The sequence below is a fragment of the Acartia tonsa genome, chromosome 3 (genome assembly GCF_053477335.1).
Source record: "Acartia tonsa isolate MP-2025a chromosome 3, ASM5347733v1, whole genome shotgun sequence".
Lineage (NCBI taxonomy): Eukaryota > Metazoa > Arthropoda > Copepoda > Calanoida > Acartiidae > Acartia > Acartia tonsa.
In genome coordinates this window covers 24,849,334-24,870,972 of record NC_137262.1, presented here as the reverse complement: position 1 = coordinate 24,870,972, position 21,639 = coordinate 24,849,334, and the positions used below count along the sequence as shown (strand labels likewise).

At 32.0% G+C, this 21,639-nt stretch overlaps 2 protein-coding genes across 5 annotated transcripts; both read left to right on the top strand.

Annotated features, from left to right (window-relative positions):
* The first annotated feature begins 358 nt into the window (after positions 1-358).
* Positions 359-13,957, top strand: LOC145313717 (phosphoribosyl pyrophosphate synthase-associated protein 1). 3 transcript variants are annotated; one of them, XR_013877473.1, is made up of 14 exons: positions 359-451; positions 1,078-1,139; positions 2,172-2,261; positions 2,807-2,862; positions 3,828-3,965; positions 4,291-4,400; positions 4,735-4,872; positions 5,557-5,619; positions 10,057-10,158; positions 10,682-10,768; positions 11,622-11,737; positions 11,858-12,288; positions 12,655-13,292; positions 13,580-13,957. XR_013877473.1 is itself a non-coding variant. In XM_080153270.1 (12 exons), the coding sequence occupies exons 1-12, from the start codon at positions 389-391 to the stop codon at positions 11,916-11,918; spliced, it is 1,086 nt and encodes a 361-aa protein (XP_080009396.1). In that variant the 5' UTR covers positions 359-388; the 3' UTR covers positions 11,919-13,957. The 3 variants fall into 3 exon arrangements, 1 of the variants encoding a protein (XP_080009396.1); XR_013877472.1 differs by having other exon boundaries at positions 12,655-13,957; XM_080153270.1 differs by having other exon boundaries at positions 11,858-13,957.
* Positions 13,944-21,292, top strand: LOC145313714 (uncharacterized). Of its 2 annotated transcripts, XM_080153265.1 has the most exons (16): positions 13,944-14,007; positions 14,421-14,532; positions 15,069-15,373; positions 15,802-15,994; positions 16,153-16,325; positions 16,718-16,834; positions 17,246-17,409; positions 17,559-17,632; positions 17,842-17,908; positions 18,211-18,323; positions 18,686-18,846; positions 19,232-19,323; positions 19,357-19,679; positions 19,967-20,131; positions 20,776-20,845; positions 21,057-21,292. In XM_080153265.1, exons 1-16 carry the CDS (start codon positions 13,976-13,978, stop codon positions 21,218-21,220), a joined length of 2,325 nt encoding a protein of 774 aa, XP_080009391.1. In that variant the 5' UTR covers positions 13,944-13,975; the 3' UTR covers positions 21,221-21,292. The 2 variants fall into 2 exon arrangements, with proteins under 2 accessions (XP_080009391.1, XP_080009389.1); XM_080153263.1 differs by having other exon boundaries at positions 19,232-19,679.
* The last annotated feature ends 347 nt before the right edge of the window (positions 21,293-21,639 follow it).

Genomic DNA, 21,639 nt, shown 5'->3' with positions numbered 1-21,639 from the left:
CCAAACTATTGGTTTTTCTTACATCAGATAAGTACAGTTTTATTAGTAACGTTTTCGAGGAAAAGATACTTATTCTCTTTGAATATAAGAATGACGTTAAATGTATAAACCAAGTTTATTTAACTAAGCATTCAAATAATTTAAAAATTCTTAGTTTGTCTTTAGTTAAATACCTATAATGGACTCTATTTTTGTTGTTATGTTCTATTGATAACAACTACAGCAAAGTGTAAACAAAAACATGAAGAAAAACACTTCTTAATTAAGAACTTAGTTTTATTGTATAAAAGTTGATTTTTTAAAGGAATAATATAAAACCGTGATATACCTAAGAAATTTATGATTTATTTCTAAGAAATTTTTTTGCTAAATTTCAGAATTTGTAGAAATGGATCGAGGAAAGACTGGCATGGTCCTGCTGGCAGGCAACTCACATCCTGGTCTTGCCAAGGTAAAAACCATCGAAATGGATTAAGTACTTGTAGATTGTAGAATGGCTTTGCCTAAAAAATTAGTTTTATATTCATCTCATATTATATGAAAAGAATAGTTGCATGAAGGGCATTATAGAAAACGATTTTAAGTATAAGTTACAATTATACCATCAAACATTATAATTTTACATTACAATGAATAACAAACAATTATGTTGTTTTTGTGAAAATAGGTTAGCTATATGAATTGCAGATGTATCATAAGAATACGATTTTCAAATCTTGATATTTTTAAAATTACATGATAGAAAGTTAAAATTCTTTCAAATATATGCCCTATGGATGTAGTTGAAACCATTGACCAGGAAAAAATATGCGGTTAACTAAATTTAAGTTCAAATGCATTTCGTGCAACTACCTTTTTAATAAAAATACTAAGGTTATTTATTAAGCTACTTAATATAGAAGCATAGTTATTCTATAGCTACTTAATCTCATGTCCGTCAAATCGTTCAAAACAGTCTGTCACTCAAAGTTTAATGTTGATGTAAATATATTGTATCAAACGCTTTGTTTAAGTCTAACTACTATTTAAACGTCATATTATCCCATCAAAATAGATTTATTGGATTGTTATTTTTAGGATGTTGCCAACCATTTGGGCATTGAGTTGGGAGCTTGCAATGTTACTCATAATTCTAACAGGTATTTACATACAAAGTTTTTTTTAGAAATCTTTAAGATTACATATTGAAAATTAAGGTTAATTAAAAAAAATTATGAACAATCTTGTCAGCGTTGCGGAGCCGTTTGATTTTGGTGCGGCTCCGGCCCCGCGGAGCCGTCTGTGATGATTCCGGCTCTGGCTCCGACCTAAAATCAAGAAAAACTCGACATATTTTTTTCCCACGTCTATTTTTGACTTTTGAAGGTTTTAAAAGTACAATTTTTGATAAAAATGGACTTGAAAAACTTAAAAGGGGCATTTGCACATGACAAAACAGATTTACCAAATTATAATTTATAAAAAATCTCTTTGTTTATCTAGTCCGGAGCCGGAGCCGTTTTTTAACGAAAATTACGGCTCCGGCTCCTGCAAAATATGGCTGCTCCCGGCTCCGGCTTCGCAACACTGAATTATCTTGTGACATATTTCAAATTTTGCATGGGGGTTTACATTCAAGACCTACCATAATGTCCATCCTTACATTTTAAATATGCTTATTTGAGGGCGAGGCTAAACATTTACACAAAAGAATTTTCCATAAAATTTATATTTGAATTGTGACTTCTTTGAAGATTATGTAGGTAAGGTACTATCATACTATGTTATTAGAAAAATCTCTTTCTGTAAGGCTTTGAAACCGATTAATTTCCGCTAGATTAGAACCGGTTCTCCGCCATACGAAAAAATTATTTATAGCATCGTATTATATCCAGTTTTCTTCAAAATAAGAATGTACAATCATAAGATTAAAAACTAGTTTGTTTTAGCCCGTGCCTTTGGTATCTTTGGTCTAAAAAATTGGTTTTAATCTTATAAATGTACCTTTTTTATATCCATGGAAAGCTGTTTATAATACGATGCGTTAAATAACTATTACAGTATGGCTTCGAAACCGATTAATATTAACTGGATTAGAACTGGTTCTCCGCCATTCTATACAGATGTATTTATAGCATCGCATTATAGACAATTTTCCATAAAAGTAATCATCCTTGTTTCATATTTTGCAGGGAAACCATGGTAGATATAAGAGAATCTGTGCGTGGAAAAGATGTGTATTTGCTACAGACTGCCGCAGAAAATGTCAACGACGTTGTCATGTAAGTAACAATGAATGTATAATAAAAGTGGATATTATGACAGGGGAAGAATTATCGTCAATTTAGCTTGCTAATATGGATCTCATTTATGGGTCAGTTTGTTCATCCAGTGGTAGGGGAGGGGGTGGGGGTGAAGGGGTTAGCACGCTGCGTATTTCCCTTAATGAGGAAACGTAAAAGTCTAGTGTAAAATCCAAGCAATAATATTATACCTTTTTAGAAGATTGAAATTAGCATTGTTAATCTATATATTAATGTTAATCTGTATAATATATTACGCACGTACGTCTGATCTGGCTAATCCTTATATAAAAGTATATCAGTACCCCCTTCCTCCAAAGAAAAATTGCCCCTAGAAAAAATCCCCCCCTTCCCCTAAAAAAAATTATAAACCCCCTCACCCTTTCTTTTTCTTTCTGAAGCTAAAAAGTGGGGGGGAGGGTGTCGAAAAGTTTTCTGAACACATGTTTCCAAAAAAGATACCTACTTGAATACGAGATCTATACAAAAATCACACATTCCTTTATATACAAAAACATTTTTAGGGAACTGTTGATAATGGCATATGCTTGCAAGACCAGTAACTGCAAGAACATTATTGGTAAGTTCTAAGGGTGTTCTCCTCTTTGAAATATTTTTTTGAAATTTTTCAATTTTTTTGATTTGTCAATTAAAGTTTATTTTTCTATTTGATTTTAAACTGGTTTATTTGACCAAGACGTAGCTTCTTTTAAAATTAAACAAGTTTAAGTTTTCAATAAGATTTATGGATAACTAAAAGCTGTTTATTTGAAATAGTTAAAAGTTATTTTTGTTCTAGTGTTATATTTTATATGTAATTGTGTAGGTACAATAAGAAGGTTAATTGTTTGAAATACAGCAACTCTATACTAAGTTTTATGTCCGTTCTTCTGTCCAGACTGTTTTTTTTTTTAACTTTCATTTAAGGTACAAAATTAAAAAATAACTTTATTAATTTGATTCTGTAATTAAATCAAGGTAAGGCTAAAAAATGGTAGCCTAATGTAAAATGTTGCTGCGCTACATATTGACATTATTTGTTTTCTCTGATTGCAAGTTGCAATTATCGATTTTTATACAGTAAGATTGCAAACAAGTATTTAATATGCTAATAATATTTGCATTTCCGTTATAATATCTACAACTATTTTTAAATATTTAAATAATTAAAACTTTAAAAACTATCTCTGATAATTTGAATAATGATTCAGTTATGCCCAACAACCTAGGATATCTAAGGGTAGCCAATCTTTCCAAACTTCCTTGGAAGTAAAATATGTAACACCCAACAGACAAACAGCTCTATTACTGCACGACCTTTGTATGGAAGTCCTAACTTTGCATGGTTATAAGTTGCACCTCCTGTTTTGGGCCAAGGCAATCCTATTCTAAATATTAATGGCGCGCTTCTGACATAGCAACAGTAGGAACTTATTTTTTTTAGTTATGATGCGTGTTGAGCCGAGATTCGAACCCATCTTCTCCCCAACAACGAAAGGACTTTTAAATTAAATGATATTACTATATTTTCTGACATATTTGTAGGTGTTCTGCCCTGTCTGCCCTACAGTCAGCAAACCAAGATGAAGAGGCGTGGCAACATTTCCTTGAAGTTGATAGCCGAGATGTGCGTCAAGGCGGGCTTCAGCCATATAATAACTGTTGATCTACACTCCAAGGAATTTCACAAACTAATCTTTCAAAACTTAGGCTTAAGAGCAACTTCATGGTTTTCTTTTTCATAAATTGATGTACTGTACATCCCCAATGATAACACAAAATTACACCTTATTGATTAAAATTAGTGGTTGAAACGTTTGAACAATCAACTAAATAAACCAACCAATCTAAATTCACTGAAGTCCCCAAAGTTGTTAAGCCAACTATTACGAAAATGTTTTTATAAAACTTTGCGGACTAGTGTAATAAACAGCCCATTGTCCCCTCTCTCTCTCTCTAAATATAATTATTAAGTATAACTTTTGTGAAATAATTGACTCTTAGGAATCTTTGGGATTCTTTTCTTGTCGCATGGACAACCTACGAACCTCTCCATTCTTCCTCAAGTACATTGTTGAAAGTATCCCCAACTATCTTAATACTGTTATTGTCGCAAAGGTAATGAATTATGATCCAGCCTTGCTTCTCTATAATTGCATTGTCGAACGTCAGTATGTTATTATTTTGTCCTACTATTTTTGTTAAAATTTAGTTATTCGTTTTAGACTTCAAAGCGCCGTTTCTTCACAGTTCCACATTGTACCTCATTTAAGCTAATGCCTTGCCTTATTCTAGTGTTCTAAACCTGTTTGAAATTCTTAGAACACATAAATTTACCTATAAGAATTTTTTTTCCAAATAAAGCACAGTATTACATACATTCTTAAATCAATATGATTTGAAAATCGAAAGATTTTAAAATTTTAGTTTAATTTGAAAAATATTGTTTTAGAACCCACCGATAGCAAGACGTGCTACGTCACTGGCTGACCGCCTGGGTGTTTGTATTGCTGTGCTGCACGGAGAGTGCAAGGAGGACGAGAGGAATGATGATGATGGCAGGGCTAGCCCACCACCCAATGAAGAACAGGTAAGGGGAATGAAATAAAGTAGAAGAAGGGAAATGGAAACAAAGAATTATCAAATCTACATGGCTTAAATATCTTCTTTCTGATGAGAATTACATTGGTCCGAGAGAGGAAAACGCCACACGTATTTTTTTTAGGTTGGGTTAAGTAAGGGCAAAAAAGAGCCACAAAGAGGATTAGATACATTGTTTTTACTGTTGAAAATAAGTTGGATCTATTTCTTCGGTCCACAAGTCGGTTAAAGGGAGAATACCATAAAGATCTCATTAAATAATTGAAATTCATACAATAGTATTAGAAAACAACAGAAAGGAAAAATACTGTCAATTAAACTTAAATTCATTCTTTGTAATTAAAAGATACACATAATTTTGAACTATAAAGACAATTTTCATACTCTGCCTTATATTTTATATAAGAGAATATTTTCCACAAAAAAAGTATTGAAATAAGTTCTAACATATAATTTATGTAATAGAACAGGTATTATGTGTCTGGCTCTGCTGAAAGGAGAGATTCTCAAAACAAAAGGCAAATTTATACTATAATTTAGGGAAGGTTAGTACAACCAATCTTCATATTTTTCTCCTGCTTATTGATTAATTTTTTTCAGCTTCTTTATGAAAAACGAAAAATTATTATTGGTTAGATTTTAATGATTATTTTAATTGGTTTCTTTTGTTCAGGATTTTGTGGATCAGAACAGAATTTACACTGTTGGGAATTCACTTCCACCAATGCATCCTAAGGTGAAATAATAAGATTGAAAAGGACAAATATGTACACACTAGCCTGTCCCGGATTTGAAAAATTTTGTTAAAATTTTTGCCTCAGTCATAATATAGTTGATTTATGCAAAATATTGACCCATGCAAAATATTTTTTCTGTAATGCAAAAATTGCGATGGTACAAGCACTGCAAAGTTTTTAAAATTTGCAAAAAAGACCTGTTTTTAAAGCTCTTGTACCATCTCAATTTTAAAGATTTTTACAAAATTTCAATTCTAGTGTGTCTATATAAACCTGAAATTTACCAAAAAAAATGGGGGCAGTCTCAATTCTAACATATAATGGAAGAAGGTGTAGCAAGTAATTTTTCTAGGGATGCGAATCCGTCGAATTTTTGGGCCGGATTCGGTTTCCGGATTCCTTCGGAATCCGTCAAAAAAAGTGACGGATTCTTGCGGATTCCGGATTCTTATTTTTGACGGATTCCGGATTCGGATTCCGGATTCTAGCAGTATTTTAAAAGGCTTTTTAAAAAACAAATGAAGCATGAAAATGTGCTTGGTATTTTCTAACGGGAGTGAGTATATTTTTATGTCATGTGATCACTGTACAGCCAATTAGAGGGTTTAGTTGATGTTGAGTGGATTACACTTCATCACGTGATCATTGGCTGTCCAATCTGAGGTCTTGGAATTGAATAGCTCATCACTCGATCGCTGGCCTGACAATGAGAGTGTGTATATTTTTATGTCACGTGATCACTGTACAGCCAATTAGAGGGTTTGTTGATGTTGAGTGGATTACACTTCATCACGTGATCGTTGGCTGTCCAATCTGAGGTCTTGGAATTGAATAGTTCATCACGTGATCGCTGGCGTGACAATGAGAACTCTGTGCTATTAGCTGGTATATCAACGTTGTTTATGTGGGAAGAAATGGGGGGGGGGGGGAAGGTGGTGTGTTGGGGGGGGGGGGGGTTGGGGTAGATATACCACACTTTTCTGGGATCTTGCCAGATCAAGTATCAACTGTGGGGAATACCAAAGGATGACTCCATGCAAAATTTGAGCCGGCTCCGGCCAAAACCGGCCGGGATTTTTATAAAAATTCTACATTCCCTGGCGGTTCCAGGGATATATCAGTAAGGCTTGTCGGCTGGCCAGAAAGCTTTTAACAGGCGGCCGACTAAAGGCCGGAGTTGATGGTTTTTAATAATATTTGAGTCAATTTTCAATGATAAGATAACGAGTTCAATATATATATATATCAATTTGGAATTTGTTAATTACAATATCACATTTAGTTTTTTTCATAAATTAATATACAATTTAATAGTTTTTTCAATAAGGACTAACTCAATATATGTTCAACTTATTATCTGCTTTAAATGCAAATTAAACAGTGTATGGTAATACAATAAGGATTAACTCAATATGTGCACAACTTATTAACTGCTCCAAATACTAATTGAACAATGTATTAGAAATTCAATAAGGACTAACTCAATAGATGTGCAACTTACTATCTGCTTCTAATGTAAATTGAACAGTGTATTTTAATACAATAAGGATTAACTCAAATAAACAATGCAATAAGGATTTACTCAATATGTGCGCCACTTATTAACCACTTTAAATATGAATTCTACAAGGTATGGATTAGCAAAAAGGATAAACTTAAAATTTTGGCAATAAATAAATTTTTGTAATAACAAACAACAAGGATTACAACATACATAAATAGTACATTGATCAAAGTGGGCAAATGGACAAAGTGGATTATAGAGCAGATGTGGACTAAGATATTACAAACAAAAAATTAATGAAACTATTTTGAGCCTAACCAACAGACAGACGGAATTAGATTAGATGCTGAGAGGAATGTACACAGAAAAACTCAGACATATATCTTAATTAGAGGTTCATCCCCTGACATATGGACATACGGACAGACACACATTTTAAATTGTGGAGTAGCTTCGCTACAAAAAACTATTAAATTGTATATTAAATTGTATATTAAATTATAATTAATTTATGAAAAAAACTAAATGTGATATTGTAATTAACAAATTCCAAATTGTTATATATATACAGTGTGTTTTTTTTATGAGAACTTTTTTGAAAGCAATTTTACCCCACTTATAGTTATCAGAATTTAATGATTAATGGCTTATTTTCTTTGTTTTTTAAGGGAAATTATGAAACAACAAAAACAATTACAGTTTTTGTTGAAAAAGTACAGCAAAATCTAAAATTCAAAACTTAGGTGTCAACATCTAAAAATGGTTTTAGCGCATTTTTCTTATGCTCAAATAATCAACCTTTTGCAAGAATGGCTGCTAAACACTTCAAAGTTGAGATATAGAGCTAAAAATGTATACAGATACTATTAGGGACATGTACTAGAACATATCAAAGTTTGAAGGTCATATCTCAACCAGGGAGGAAGTACTGGCCCCCCAAAGTCGACTACAGAAAATCCATTTTTTTAAGAAAAATGCGCTAAAACCATTTTTATATGTTGACACCTAAGTTTTTAATTTTCAACTTTACTGTACTTTTTCAACAAAAACTGTAATTTTTTTTGTTGTTTCATAATTTCCCTTAAAAAACGAAGAAAATAAGCCATTAATCATTAAATTCTGATAACTATAAGTGGGGTAAAATTGCTTTCAAAAAAGTTCTCATAAAAAAAACACACTGTATATTGAACTCGTTATCTTATCATTGAAAATTGACTTAAATATTATTAAAAACCATCAACTCCGGCCTTTAGTCAGCCGCCTGTTAAAAGCTTTCTGGCCAGCCGACAAGCCTTACTGATATATCCCTGGAACCGCCAGGGAATGTAGAATTTGGATTAAGGAAAACATTTAGACCCTCTCATTGTAATTTTGTTTGATATTGCGTGTGTTAAAGACCAAAGTCAACCTAAATTCTGAAATGTATGTATAAATCCGTCAAATTTTTAGGATTTACCAACTTTTTTCAAATTGACATAAGTTTGTCAATTTTCAACCTTTTTTCACATTTTAAGTTGTTAAAATTATCTTCATTACCTAAGCTTTTTGTTTTTTGAAAAATTATTAATGAAAAATGGAATTTAAAGCATATATTTTTTAATTTTAGATGAAATTTTGATTTTTAAAATTTTTTTTTTGGGCCGGAAATGGCCGGAAACCGGTCAAAAGACCGGATTTTAACCGTTTTTTCAACTCTAGGGGTCATATCCAGTGTTGAGGAATTCAGATCAGACCTTAAATCAAAAATCATCATTTGGGGGTACCCAGGAGAGGGCTTGATTTACAGATACCCCCTAAAAACCGGAAAAAAACGGTTTTTTATAAAAATCCCGGCCGGTTTTGGCCGGAGCCGGCTCAAATTTTGCATGGAGTCATCCTTTGGTATTCCCCACAGTTGATACTTGATCTGGCAAGATCCCAGAAAAGTGTGGTATATCTAGGGGGGGGGGGGGGGTGATCTTTGCTTTCAAAAAGAGGGAGTTGTAAGAAAAAACTCAAGACGGTAATTTTAGCCTACCAATTTAGAATCCGGAATCCGGATTCGGATTCCAAAATTGGCCGAAAATTGGGCGGATTCCGGATTCCGGATTCGGATTCGCATCACTAAATTTTTCAAAGTAAAAATTGCCAGATTTCATACATAAATAATGGGGTTGGGCTGGAATCGATAGATACAGATATCCGGCTGATTCATAATTCTGGATATCAAGTATTTAGGGTTATATTGACACACTAGAATTGAAATTTCGTAAAAATCTTTAAAATTGAGATGGTACAAACTTTTTAAAATCTGCAAAAAGACCGTTTTTAAAGCTTTTGTTTCATCTCAATTTTAAAGATTTTTATGAAATTTCAATTCTAGTGTGTCAATATAAACCTAAATACTTGATATCCAGAATTATAGATCAGCCGGATATCTGTATCCATCCAATCCGGCCTAACCCTATTATTTGTGTATGAAATCTGGCAATTTTTACTTTGAAAGATTACTTGCTACACCTTTGTACTTCATATGTTAGAATTGTGACTGCCCCCATTTTTTTTGGTAAATTTCAGGTTTATTTTGACACACTAGAATTGAAATTTTTTAAAAATCTTTAAAATTGAGATGGTACAAGAGCTTTAAAAACAGGTCTTTTTGCAAATTTTGAAAATTTTGCAGTGCTTGTACCATCGCAATTTTTGCATTACAGAAAAAATATTTTGCATGGGTCATTATTTTGCATAAATCAACCATATTATGGCTGGGGGCAAAAATTTTAACAAAATTTTTCTAAAACGGGACAGGGTAGTACACACATAAGTAGTGGGAATAAGTAGGTTAGGATTTTAATAACATGGGAAATTCTATTTAAACATACTTTTACCTATGAATGTTGTGAATTATGAACGTGTCCTTGCTTGTTGATATTTAAAAAAAGAAATATTTTAGGAGAAGCCTCCAATGTACGTTGTTGGTGACGTAGCTGGAAAAGTTGCCATACTCATTGACGACATCATTGATGATGTCAAGCCTCTTAGCAGTGCGGCTAAGGTACATATTATAACTATTTCATAACAAGTGTAGTTTGTCGTGCATCGCTCTTTGTTCATTACCATTATTTGGAGAAAGAGTTTATGTTAAGGCTGCTTACAGATTGCTCATTATAAAAGGGTAAAATATTGTTTTCATGATAAATCAGCTGTTTTGATGACGTCATTCTTGTTTCTCTAATAGCATTAATCCTATTATGATTAGAAGTGCCATTGGTTTTATTATTGGATAATTGAAAGAACCAGGATGACAATATCCGTAAAGCGAAGCTTTAAAATTAGACGGTAGGATAAAACTGTAGTATCAGAACTTATTTAGCTTAAAATAAAGACTCAATTATGGAGAGACATAAGAATCATTATGTCAGATGAAAAGGATTGTTTTGTCATATAAAAAGGAAAAAAAATAACATGTTTTAAATGAACCTAAAATGTCTAAAAAACTATAAGAGCTATCCGTTACGAATGGACAGGCAAATCCTTAGGCATAAAAAAGCTTCACTTTTAAATAAGATTTTGATTAGATATTGAAAGAGAATGGTGCAGTGAAGGTGTATGTAATGGCTACTCATGGAGTTCTATCTAATGATGCTCCACTTCAAGTTGAACAGGTGAGTCCTATCTAATGATGCTCCACTTCAAGTTGAACAGGTGAGTCCTATCTAATGATGCTCCACTTCAGGTTGAACAGGTGAGTTCTATCTAATGATGCTCCACTTTAAGTTGAACAGTTGAGTCCTATCTAATAATGCTCCACTTCAGGTTGAACAGGTGAGTCCTATCTAATGATGCTCCACTTCAGGTTGAACAGGTGAGTTCTATCTAATGATGCTCCACTTCAGGTTGAACAGGTGAGTCCTATCTAATGATGCTCCACTTCAGGTTGAACAGGTGAGTTCTATCTAATGATGCTCCACTTCAGGTTAAACAGTTGAGTTCTATCTAACAGGTTGAACTGGTAGTAATTGAACATTTTTAAGTAGCATTAGTTGTAAATTTTAGCGTATCTGCTTGCTACCAGGATAAGTGTTGGGGTTGAGTCTGAACCTATCGTATCATACTAGAGACGTTAAAGTGTTACTAACTTCTGCGATATCTGGTGCGATATTGGTGAAAGATCATCACATTCATTTGAAAGCATTTGTTAAAAGATCCCCCCTTCCTTTTTCAAAGACCTCTTTCGTCTGCTTCTAAATTATTTTCTGCTACTTTATTGTGTTAATATAAGCGACACCATTGGTTGATTTTCAATGACCCAATAGATAGGTTGAACAAGGCGGTTGCGATGTGGAGATACAGCTATTTAACCCTTTCTCTCTCTGGTGTTATACTTTAATATATAGACCACAAAAAAACTTGGAAGGAGTTATGATTACTTGGTATCGTTTGTGCAAAGTCACTTTCTGACTTTGATTATTTTGTCCCTTGGACAATTTATCACTAAATTCCCCATTCTTGTTTCAGGATTCTGACATAGATGAGGTGATAGTGACCAACACTATCCCCCTGGACAACCAGAAGTTGATCACCAAGAAGATACAGACTGTTGACATCTCTATACTCATTGCTGAAGCCATCAGGTTCGTTGTTTGGATCAATTGCAGAATAATAAATAAATCTTCAAAATAGATAGAGAAAAAAATTATTTTGCAGATACTAAAAATTCTAAAAAATCTTAAAACTTTTTTAATTTATTTCAGGAGAATACACAACAAAGAATCTATGGCACATCTGTTCCGCCATGTCACTGGTGAGGATTAATCATGCCGTCACCGCCCAACCATATCCTATTGCGTCACAACATCAGCTGTTTTCTAAGAGTTTACAGCTGTTTAGACTTCGGCCCTCTTGAGTCTCCAATAGCGTTCATCATGACATGATAAAGAACAGCCATTGGTCGGTTTGTCAAGGATCGATTGAATAAAACAAAATTTGAATGTCAAATGTGTCATTTACCCATAGTATACTATATATTTATATTATCTATAAAAAATATGTATGTATTGAATGTTACAACATTTAACAATAATTATAAGCTTTCAAACAAAATGGATGTTTTGGGCTATATAAACTGCTACTTGCTAGTATTATATTACCATATATAATATGCATTGTTTTATAATTAATGATTGTAAAAAGAAGTAACGCAAAATTGAAGTTTACACTCTTATTGGGCTGTTTTTTTATTTATATAAGACGAGGAATTTTTAAATACACTTGTGTGACAGACAATTTTTAGCAATCATTTTTTATGTAATTTTTTCAAAATTAATGTTTGTGAATTTTGTAATCATTGATACTAAAGATAAAGTGCCAATATTTTTTCATTCCTTTAATATTTGGGAAAAATTAGGTGATTTCAAATTAATGGATCTTATTCTTTTCACTTTTTATCAATTACTAAATTCTGATATCAGAATCCTGAATGATTTAAGCATTGTTTCCCGTTATAAGATTGAAGGAAAAAATTCTTAACCAATGGAATTTTTATTTTTAGGTAGAATATGACATTAAAATAATATTTACTTGCACTACTTATCTTTGTATGATTGAATTTGCTCTTTTGTGTCATATTATTTCATCGAGTGTCATGATTTTATTATCATGTTTTTAAAAGATCTGTCTTTATTATTATTTCTGTATGAATTATTATTATTGTAGTCTTAAGCCAGTTTAAATATTGAATTCTAGTACTTAATTTCTGGTGGTTATTCATTTTTTGTGATTCTTATTTATTGTATCTGAGCTTTTTTTTTAGTTTTTATTGATCTTTTTCGAGCTTAGTTTACATTAAACTTTTTTTTGAATTAAAAAATTTTATTATTTAGCTAATTAAATTTGTTTCATTTTTAATTTTCATTGTCGATTTTATTATCATCAATTTATTTAAACAGAATACCTATTTATTTCGTAGGTATTAAAAAAAATGATTTATTTCTTTTATGATCTTACAACAAAAAAATTTAAAAGCTATAAAATTTTGAATGGATCTGTTATTTTGCCTAAGATATTTTTACTGAAATATTTTGATCTGATGGAATATGTGGAATATTAAAACAAAAAGACTGCACTTCAAAGAAATTTTTAATACAAGAATTAAAATTTTATATTGAACACACTGTTATAAATGTTCAGATAAAAATTCTTTAATTTAAAAAGAACATTTTTTGGTAATTTACCTAAATTGGTGGTGAAAAATAATCAAACATTTTGAACAAAAAAGTAAGGGTGAAGTAAAGTAAGCAATAACCCCGAAAGGCTAGATCCGACAAGATTAGATTCCTCGAAGACTAGGGACAATTTTGAGGGTTTTTTGGTTCACTATTTGATCTTAGGGAATATATTTACCAATTCTACATTGATGAATGTATTACCTAACATTTTTAATGCGATTTTTAAAGTTAAAAAACTCTTATCTGAACTGAAATATACATAAAACTAAAATCATTGCCATATTGGAGCAATTGCATTTATAAGGAAATTTTAACACTGGAAATAAAAAATAAAGACAACATGCATATCCTTTACAAAAAGGCCACGATTTATTAATCAATTTATCTATGAAATGTGTACAATCATAGAAAAAAAATTTGAATAACTGTATGTAAAGGAGTTTTATTATTTATGTCTGTAAAGAAATGCATTGAATACCTGTTTTTGTGAAAAACTGATGTTGGATTCAATTTAAAAGATGTTTTATTAACATTGAAGCTGCGTGAAAAAATGAAATATATCAAGAATGGTTTGTTATAAGAAATAGTTTCAACACATTCGTACTTTTGATGTAAGCAATTTTCAGATGTTATAAATAATATAAAATGGAGTTTTATGACAGAATAAATGCTCGAAGGTAAGTTAAGTTTTATAAAAAGATTCTTTCTGTTATTGTGTACTTACAAAACACATGTCATTAAATTAAGTAACACTAAGAATTTAGAAAAAAAATCTCAGATATATAATGGGCTTATTAATAGTCATTGTGTTTATACTTTAAAAACCATTAGAAAAATATAAATTAAAATATCCCCTCTCATTACCTACTAAAAGGGATTTTACAGTAAGGTAGGTTTTACGTGGTTAGTTGAGTAGGTACCTAATACCTACCTAGTTTTTATTTTTTTTCTGAATATAAGATTTATTATATTAAAATGTAGTTAATAATTTTTTTTTGCTGAAAATTTAATAAGATTTTACCAAATACTAAGATACATTTTATAATTAGAAAAATTATTTTGAAATCCGTATAAACAAATATTTTTCAAGGAGCCGATTACCGCTTAACGAAGAGCTAGCTCAGGACCTTGGAGATGGATTTCAATTCTCAGAAGATGCGGACGCTTTGCAGAGCATCCTTAGCAATGTTGGAATCTCTCAGGCACCATAGAGATAAAATGAGCATCCCCCGCCCCCCCCTACTTTTATAAGTTTCTAAAACACTGAAAAATAAATCACTGATATTAGTTTGGATTGAATGAATCATTGAATATGACGGTGTAAGTAAGTGAATTGGTTTTTATAATTGAATAAGCTAATTTACAATTTATTTTAACTAGGTATAATATCGAAGTAGAGCAATGTCTGTCTGTCCTTAAGATCTTACTGTCCGTTTGATTGATGGTTACTGGTTAGCCTCAAAGAGTTTCGTCAGGAATTATGCCCTTTGTACAATGAAGATCGTGCTTTCAGGGAATATACCAAATGGTTTATGCTAAGACCGGGCGTGGAATAAAACTAGATTTGAAAGTGTAAAAGTGAAAAATCTATGAGATAAAAAAAGATATCCTGACAAAAACAATACTAGTATATTTACTAGTATGTATCTACTAAGATACTAAGGAATAACATTAAACTGTTTATTTTTCTAAGAAAAAGTTGATTTTTTTCAACCACTTATTATTTTTCTATGGCCAGGCACAGAGACAAGCCATGACAATGGAGGCCTTGGCCTCATCCGGCAAGTTGACACCTGCCAAGGTACTGGACGGTCAGGCATCTGATGAAAAGTTTGAATTTTATCAGGGTAAAGGTGGGCATGTATTTTTCCGCCGTAAGGTAGGAGCTCCTACTTCAACTAAACATTACAATGCTGGAAGTCAACGGCCCCTGGGAGAAAGAAATGATGGGCATTCATCCAGTGGAACAAAAGATGACAAGTTTAAGCCAATCAGATTTGGTGGAAGTGGTAAAAAAACTGATCCTTTTGCCCCTAGTTCGAGGTAAAATTTAAAAAATCTATGATATGTTTCAACTATAAAGGATACCTCAAGTTACTTTGTTTTTGAGAATATGATAATCTATAAATTGTAATAGTGAGAATAATCAAAAGACAAGTCAACTCTTTTTTTTTGAGTAATCCACCTAATTGTGCAACTTGTGAATGCTCTTGCCAAAGTTACCAATGCAATTCAGATTAAAAGATTGTTTGCATGCATTACATAAAATCATATATCATGATTTCACTAAGCAATTATGAAAAAGATTTTTATCATGCTGTTTAGAGTAAAAAAATACACATTAAAAAGTGACAAAAAATGGAAATACATTGCATTTAACTGCCCCTATATTCTTGATTTAAAACACTTTAAACCTTGTATTAGATTTAAGGATCAGATTTCTTGTTATGAAGAGACTAAATAATGTTTAGGAAAGAAAATAGTGATCCCCACAAATCAAATCCAGCAATGTCCGAGAAAAAGAAGAGAGTAGTTGAAATGTTTGTTGCTCCACACCGCCAGAGTATCTCTGAAAAAAAGCCTGTACGACGAAGATCTCAGCTGCCACAAAAGCAGCCAGCAGCAGCTAATCCAACAGCCAGAAAAGGACTTGACTTTGCTAAGGTAAAGTAAAGTTTTAAGTATCCCATTTTCTCCTACATTTTCATTTATTTTTTAAAAGCTAGATTTCATTGGTTTTTTTGCAATACTATATTAGATTTACTAATTTTGAAGTATTTGTTAATTTTGAAAATCTTATTATGTAGAATTAAAATGTTTAGAGCAAAGATGTGTTTAAGAAGCCCTTCACTCCTCATGCAGAAAATAAAATTCAAACATCCGCTGCAAGCAAACCTGCTACAGATTTTCCCCTGGAGCCCTTGCGCAGGCTGGATAGGGACAGCATAAAGTTTCTGCCAAGAGACAGCCTGGCTTGGATCAGCCATCTTCCTAGGTACCTTATTATTCTTTATTAGAACTTTAATTCAACGACAAAATCGAAAAATCACTGGGAATGGTTTATTTTGTATAAAAGGTTTGGTTGGTTAACAAGAAATAGTTGTAGGAAAAAATTACAGGGTGTTAGTTGAAAAAATAATTCAACGAAATAAAATATCTGAAACATGGTGGACCTTTTCTCAGATTTTTCGTGCGTTGTAAGACCAAATCTACATATTTAAGTGATATCAATTAGCTTATAGTACCTACCTATTGTAAATATGGTAGCATGCCCGCTTACCGTCAAGGAGGCGTTGATTTTACAGTGTTTAAGTTTATTTTTGTAAGTTAAACTTGAAAGATGCCGAAAAAAGTTCATGTTTAAAAAAAAAATCTTAATATTTTCAGAGACTCAGCCACTTTCCTGGAGTTAGAGAAGTTAATGCATGAAAAGGACAAGGATCTTCTTAGAGAGGATGACACAGGCAGCTTTGAGGCCATGGAGCTTAGGCTTAAAACTCCCAGGAAATTTACTATGTAAACATGTTGTTATGACTTAACTTTATATTTTTGAAAATTTCTTTAAATGCTTTGTTAAAACTAGTTGCTTTAATGGATGTTGATTCGTAGAATATACGTGGAAGATTATGACATGAGAAAAATTGTCTTAAATCTAGCTTGCTAACATGGAATTAATTTATTGGTAAGTTTGATCACGCAGTTAGAGGTACGGGGATCGAATAAAGGGGGTGGAAGGGGGAGCCCACTGCTTGTTTTACTTTACTAGAGAACATGGAAATCAGGTGTAAGATCTAAGTACTAAAATTTCCATGGTTGCTTCACCCCTAACCTTCAGAAATGGAGGGAAGGGAGGATCAAATATCCCAAGTATATTTTTACTAACATGATACATAATATTTCTACCTACCCAACTAGAAAACCAATGAGCCATGTGGCCCAAGAAACCCAAAATGAGAAAAAATCCACCAATAGAGCAATAGACCAAAAGAATGAGCAAATTGATATTGATGATCCTATGGAGGAAGATGAAAGTGATCAGAATTCTTCTTTAGTTCATGAGGATTCTAATTCAATTCAAGGGACATTCTTTGATTTACTAAGTAATAAAATTGTATAAATTAAAAATTTATGAAAAAATTATAGATTAAGTATTGATTTTTAGCAGACGTATTTCTAATTAATACTTCTTTTCTCCGAATGAAAGTCATAGAATGTTTCTTTGATATAGATTCTACGCCTTCTCCTGTTTTTGACAAAGAAAGGTTTAAAGTCAGGCTTACACTCACGCCAACATTTACAAAGGTTAGAAATTTTAAATTTATATTTTATAGCTATTTTCGTATCTCAAGCTTAATGAGAAGGAATAAATAAGTTATACTGCAAACCTTTTCAATCAAACGGAACAAAATGAGGCTAAAGTTAGTTTTCTTTCCCTAAATATGTTTTGCATTACATATTCCTTCCAAATTCTTTCAATGATTCTTAAGAAATATAAATCCAATTTTCTTTAGGAAGAAAAACAGGAAATAGAAATGGATAAAAAAAAAGAATTCACACCAAAATCTGATTTTATCAAAGGTAGGTACATATTCAATATATATTATACATAAAACAAACTTTCCCATTTAAAAAAAAAACTTGTTTTCCTCAACTTTCAAACAAATTTTTACCTACCTACCGACCTTATTCTTTTTATTTATTTAAATCAAGTTCTTAATACATAAATTTTTGTAGGTACCAAAATAGGGTTACAATTTTGGAGTTTATAACTATTAGTTTTGTCTGACAGAAAACTGTAAGGCAAGGTTATTTTTTCTTATGTTACCAAAACCATGTTGAACGATCTTGCGGATATTTCTGAAAATATAAATATCTTTCAGGTGACCTTCTTGAAGAATTTAACAACATGCCAACAAATGCTAAGCTAGCCACTCCGACTACCAAGAGTAAGAGCATGACAAATCTTGCTGTTGATGAAGACCAGTTGGCTCAGGTAACTAATTCATCATCTTTGTCATTGTCATAGAGCTTATGTCACGTAAAATGGCACTGCAATGGTTTTTGGGAACGGTACGTTGTGAGCCATCGCTGAGAGATAGGATTTTTCCCATTGCTCTGGTGGGGTACAATAGGAGCTGTGAAGAAAAGGTGAAGAAACGGTTAAGAAACCCCGCTTCCGCCAAAAACCGCTATATAATATTCCACCGTTATTTTGCTTTTATCGCTAAATTAGAAAATTCTAAATTGTTTTAAACCAACTTTGTCCTTTGTCTTGAAGTGTCTGGGCACCAAAGAACTAAAACTTTGATAGTGTTAAGAAAATATGAAGTATAACTAACAAGTATCCTAACTCAGGTACACAGAAGTGTAAGTGAGGAGCAGATAAAGGATGGAGAGCAGGTCTCCAGCCTGGTGTCTGTTGACTTGTTACAGAAGGCTCTCCAAGAAATGGAGGATATGCGAAGGGAACAAGAAGAGTTAGAGAGAGCGCAGCTAGAACTTTTTAATAAGATTAGGTACATTTTCAGATATATAAAAGGGATAATACAATTGACAATGATTTAATCTTTATTCCCAATAATGATGATCAAAATTACCCCTTTTGTAGTTTGGAATCGAACATTTAAAATGTCAAAGTTTTTGAGCCAATGAATAAGTTATCCTTTTTTATAAAACCTAAGGTACCAGTGTAATTTACAGTCCAATGTCCCCTCCCTCCCTGTAGATTATAATTCTAAAAAAAAGCTTTTAACAAACAAGTGAACTAGAAAATTGAAAGCCAGAGATTTGGAAATTCGATTTAAGTAGATAAATCGTGTAAATAAAACCTACTAGGTATGTTATCTTTGTAAGTATAATGTAAAATTACTTTATGATAAGAAAAATAATTCTTTTTTTTAGAGAGAGAAAGCAAGCTTTTAAAAACATTTGGGGTGTCAGTCCAATGAGTGTTAATAAAACAAGAACAGTGATTGTCAATGATGCGAAGAGTATAAATCCAGAATCAAGTAAAAATACTAAGAGTACAGTTGTGGAAGATACAAAGAGTAACACTCCTGAAGTTATTAGAGCAAACTCAATATCTCCCGGAAATGTTGAACATAAGATATCAGCTGCAAGTTTGGGAGATGACAGAAATAATGATCTCGATGATACATTAGAGGATACTTTTGACAAGGGCAAGTTTTCAATGCTTCAGTCCCCTAGCCTAGAGGGATTTAGTCGGTTGGCTGGGACTCCTGAAACTGCCATTCAGCAGGAGAATCCGGCTGTTCTAAATACAGAGATGAAGAAAGTAAGGTTTAACAGCGGAGAAAACAGGGCTAAATATCTAACTCCAGATTTTGAGGTTTGTTTAAGAATTTATTTAACAAAATGCAAGAATCAGTATCATTGTAAACAAAATAGAAGTTGTATGCATTAACAACAAGCAAACATTATTTATATTTAAGATACATACATATCACAGTAAACTGTTATACATTTGTAACACAGAAAAAATGAAATGAATAAGGCCAAATGAGAGTGAAACTGTGTCTGTAAAAACAGAAGATATATGATTGACAGTCGAACATGTCTAGTATATAGTGGTCTGTTTTTTTAATAGCTTTAGTTATATTCATTTCTTATTGCTAGGTAACTTTTAAAAGAAGTACAGGAATTGAAAAAAGCATAAGTCCTCCTTTAACGCTTACACCAGCTATTGTGAAACCAACAATTGATGAACAGGCCAAACATGCGAGAAGATCTTTCAATAATCAGTCATTTGTATCCCTCAAATCTTCATTTGCTTTTCTTCAGGTAATTACCCACAAAAAAGTATTTGATTACTTAGATACAGAAATTTGTATTGATGGGCTTGATATCAGTATTTGGCCAACTTGAAAAAATATCGTCAAATTCGTCATAAATATAATTATGTATACATTGTTACTATTATCATTTGTCAGTGCATCCGCTCGTTGTCGGGAATATGAGAAAGGGGGAATGCCTTGGTCGTAAATATAAATATGATCAACTTATTAATATTCACAATTAGGACTTCCTGACAAAGTTCGTGCAATTAAAGGGTTTATTATCAGAGCGTTTGACAATATTAAAGTCGGATAACGTACCTATTCTAATCATATAGCACCATACAGACAGACGCACATTCTATTAATCTACAATAAGACAAAGATTATAAAACCCCATTATCTGGAAGCATAATATTTATTTATTACATGATCATTTTAAAATTGATAATTAATAGGTATATTTTATTGCATAAAAACATATTACATTATAAAACTCGACTGATGCACATATAAAGCTTCCTGGCAGGCATAACCTACAATAGGGAGAATTAATACAAATGCAATACATTTACATGCACAGTATTTCATTAAGCAAGATTTGGTATAGAGATTCAACGAAATAAGATCATCAATATTAATATTTTTTAGACTCCTGGTAATGGTGGAACCAAAACACATCAAGTAACAGAACAAAATCAACAATCAACCATAAATAAAGGTATACAAATAAGCTGGATAATGATATGCGGGCATTCCGTTAAAATTTTCTTTTTTTCCATTTTTTATGTAAGATGTTATAGGTCTTATTTACGGAGGGCATTTTTGTTTAATCCTAAATCAAAACCTGTAGTTTGGTGGAATAGAATCAATCTTGTTGTTTGAATGCTGTTTGTTTCTTTTGTTGCTAAAAATATTAATATTGTGTTAAGGTGTACCAACTCCAATGGCGTTGAAATCCTTATCCGCCAGAGTAAAGGAAGAATATGCTCTGCTCTATGCTGATGATGATGATGAACAGAGCGAGGAAGAGAATAACACTACTGAGATCTTTCATCAACAAGCTGATGACATTATCAAGAAATTGAACTTTTAAACTCTTGTCTTATACAATTACAATGTTTTAATTAAGAAAAATCACATTTAATACTGATAGTGCCTAACAAAGTTTAGTTGAACAATGAACATGAACAAAAAAAGGCATTTAAATTTAAGTCATGGAGTTGAATTTCAACAACTAAAACCTGTCATTTAAATATGGGAAAAACAGAAAAAGTTTAAATGGGCCAAGGAAGAAAAACAAAGATTTGAGAGTATTTTCTAAAACGTGCGAGTGTTGCTGTTTAATATATGAGTAGAGTAGACTGCTTAAACTGTATATAAACTAAGTTTGTCAAATATAAATCAATTACTACGCTAATGAAACTTTTTACTATAGGTATAAAATAGAATGTGTTCTAACTATACAAAACCCGAAAAAAAAGTAACCAATACGCTTATTATATATTAGCTTTT

What these genes read in the sequence shown, in the direction of transcription:
- LOC145313717 (XM_080153270.1), top strand. Translation starts at nt 389, where the DNA reads ATGGATCGAGGAAAGACTGGCATGGTCCTGCTGGCAGGCAACTCACAT. An exon ending in AATGTCAACGACGTTGTCAT is followed by an intron (nt 2,262 to 2,806) that starts GTAAGTAACAAT and finishes AAACATTTTTAG; the next exon opens with GGAACTGTTGATAATGGCAT. An exon ending in TGATCTACACTCCAAGGAAT is followed by an intron (nt 3,966 to 4,290) that starts TTCACAAACTAA and finishes ACTCTTAGGAAT; the next exon opens with CTTTGGGATTCTTTTCTTGT.
- LOC145313714 (XM_080153263.1), top strand. Translation starts at nt 13,976, where the DNA reads ATGGAGTTTTATGACAGAATAAATGCTCGAAG. An exon ending in AAGGACTTGACTTTGCTAAG is followed by an intron (nt 15,995 to 16,152) that starts GTAAAGTAAAGT and finishes TAAAATGTTTAG; the next exon opens with AGCAAAGATGTGTTTAAGAA. An exon ending in TGGATCAGCCATCTTCCTAG is followed by an intron (nt 16,326 to 16,717) that starts GTACCTTATTAT and finishes TAATATTTTCAG; the next exon opens with AGACTCAGCCACTTTCCTGG.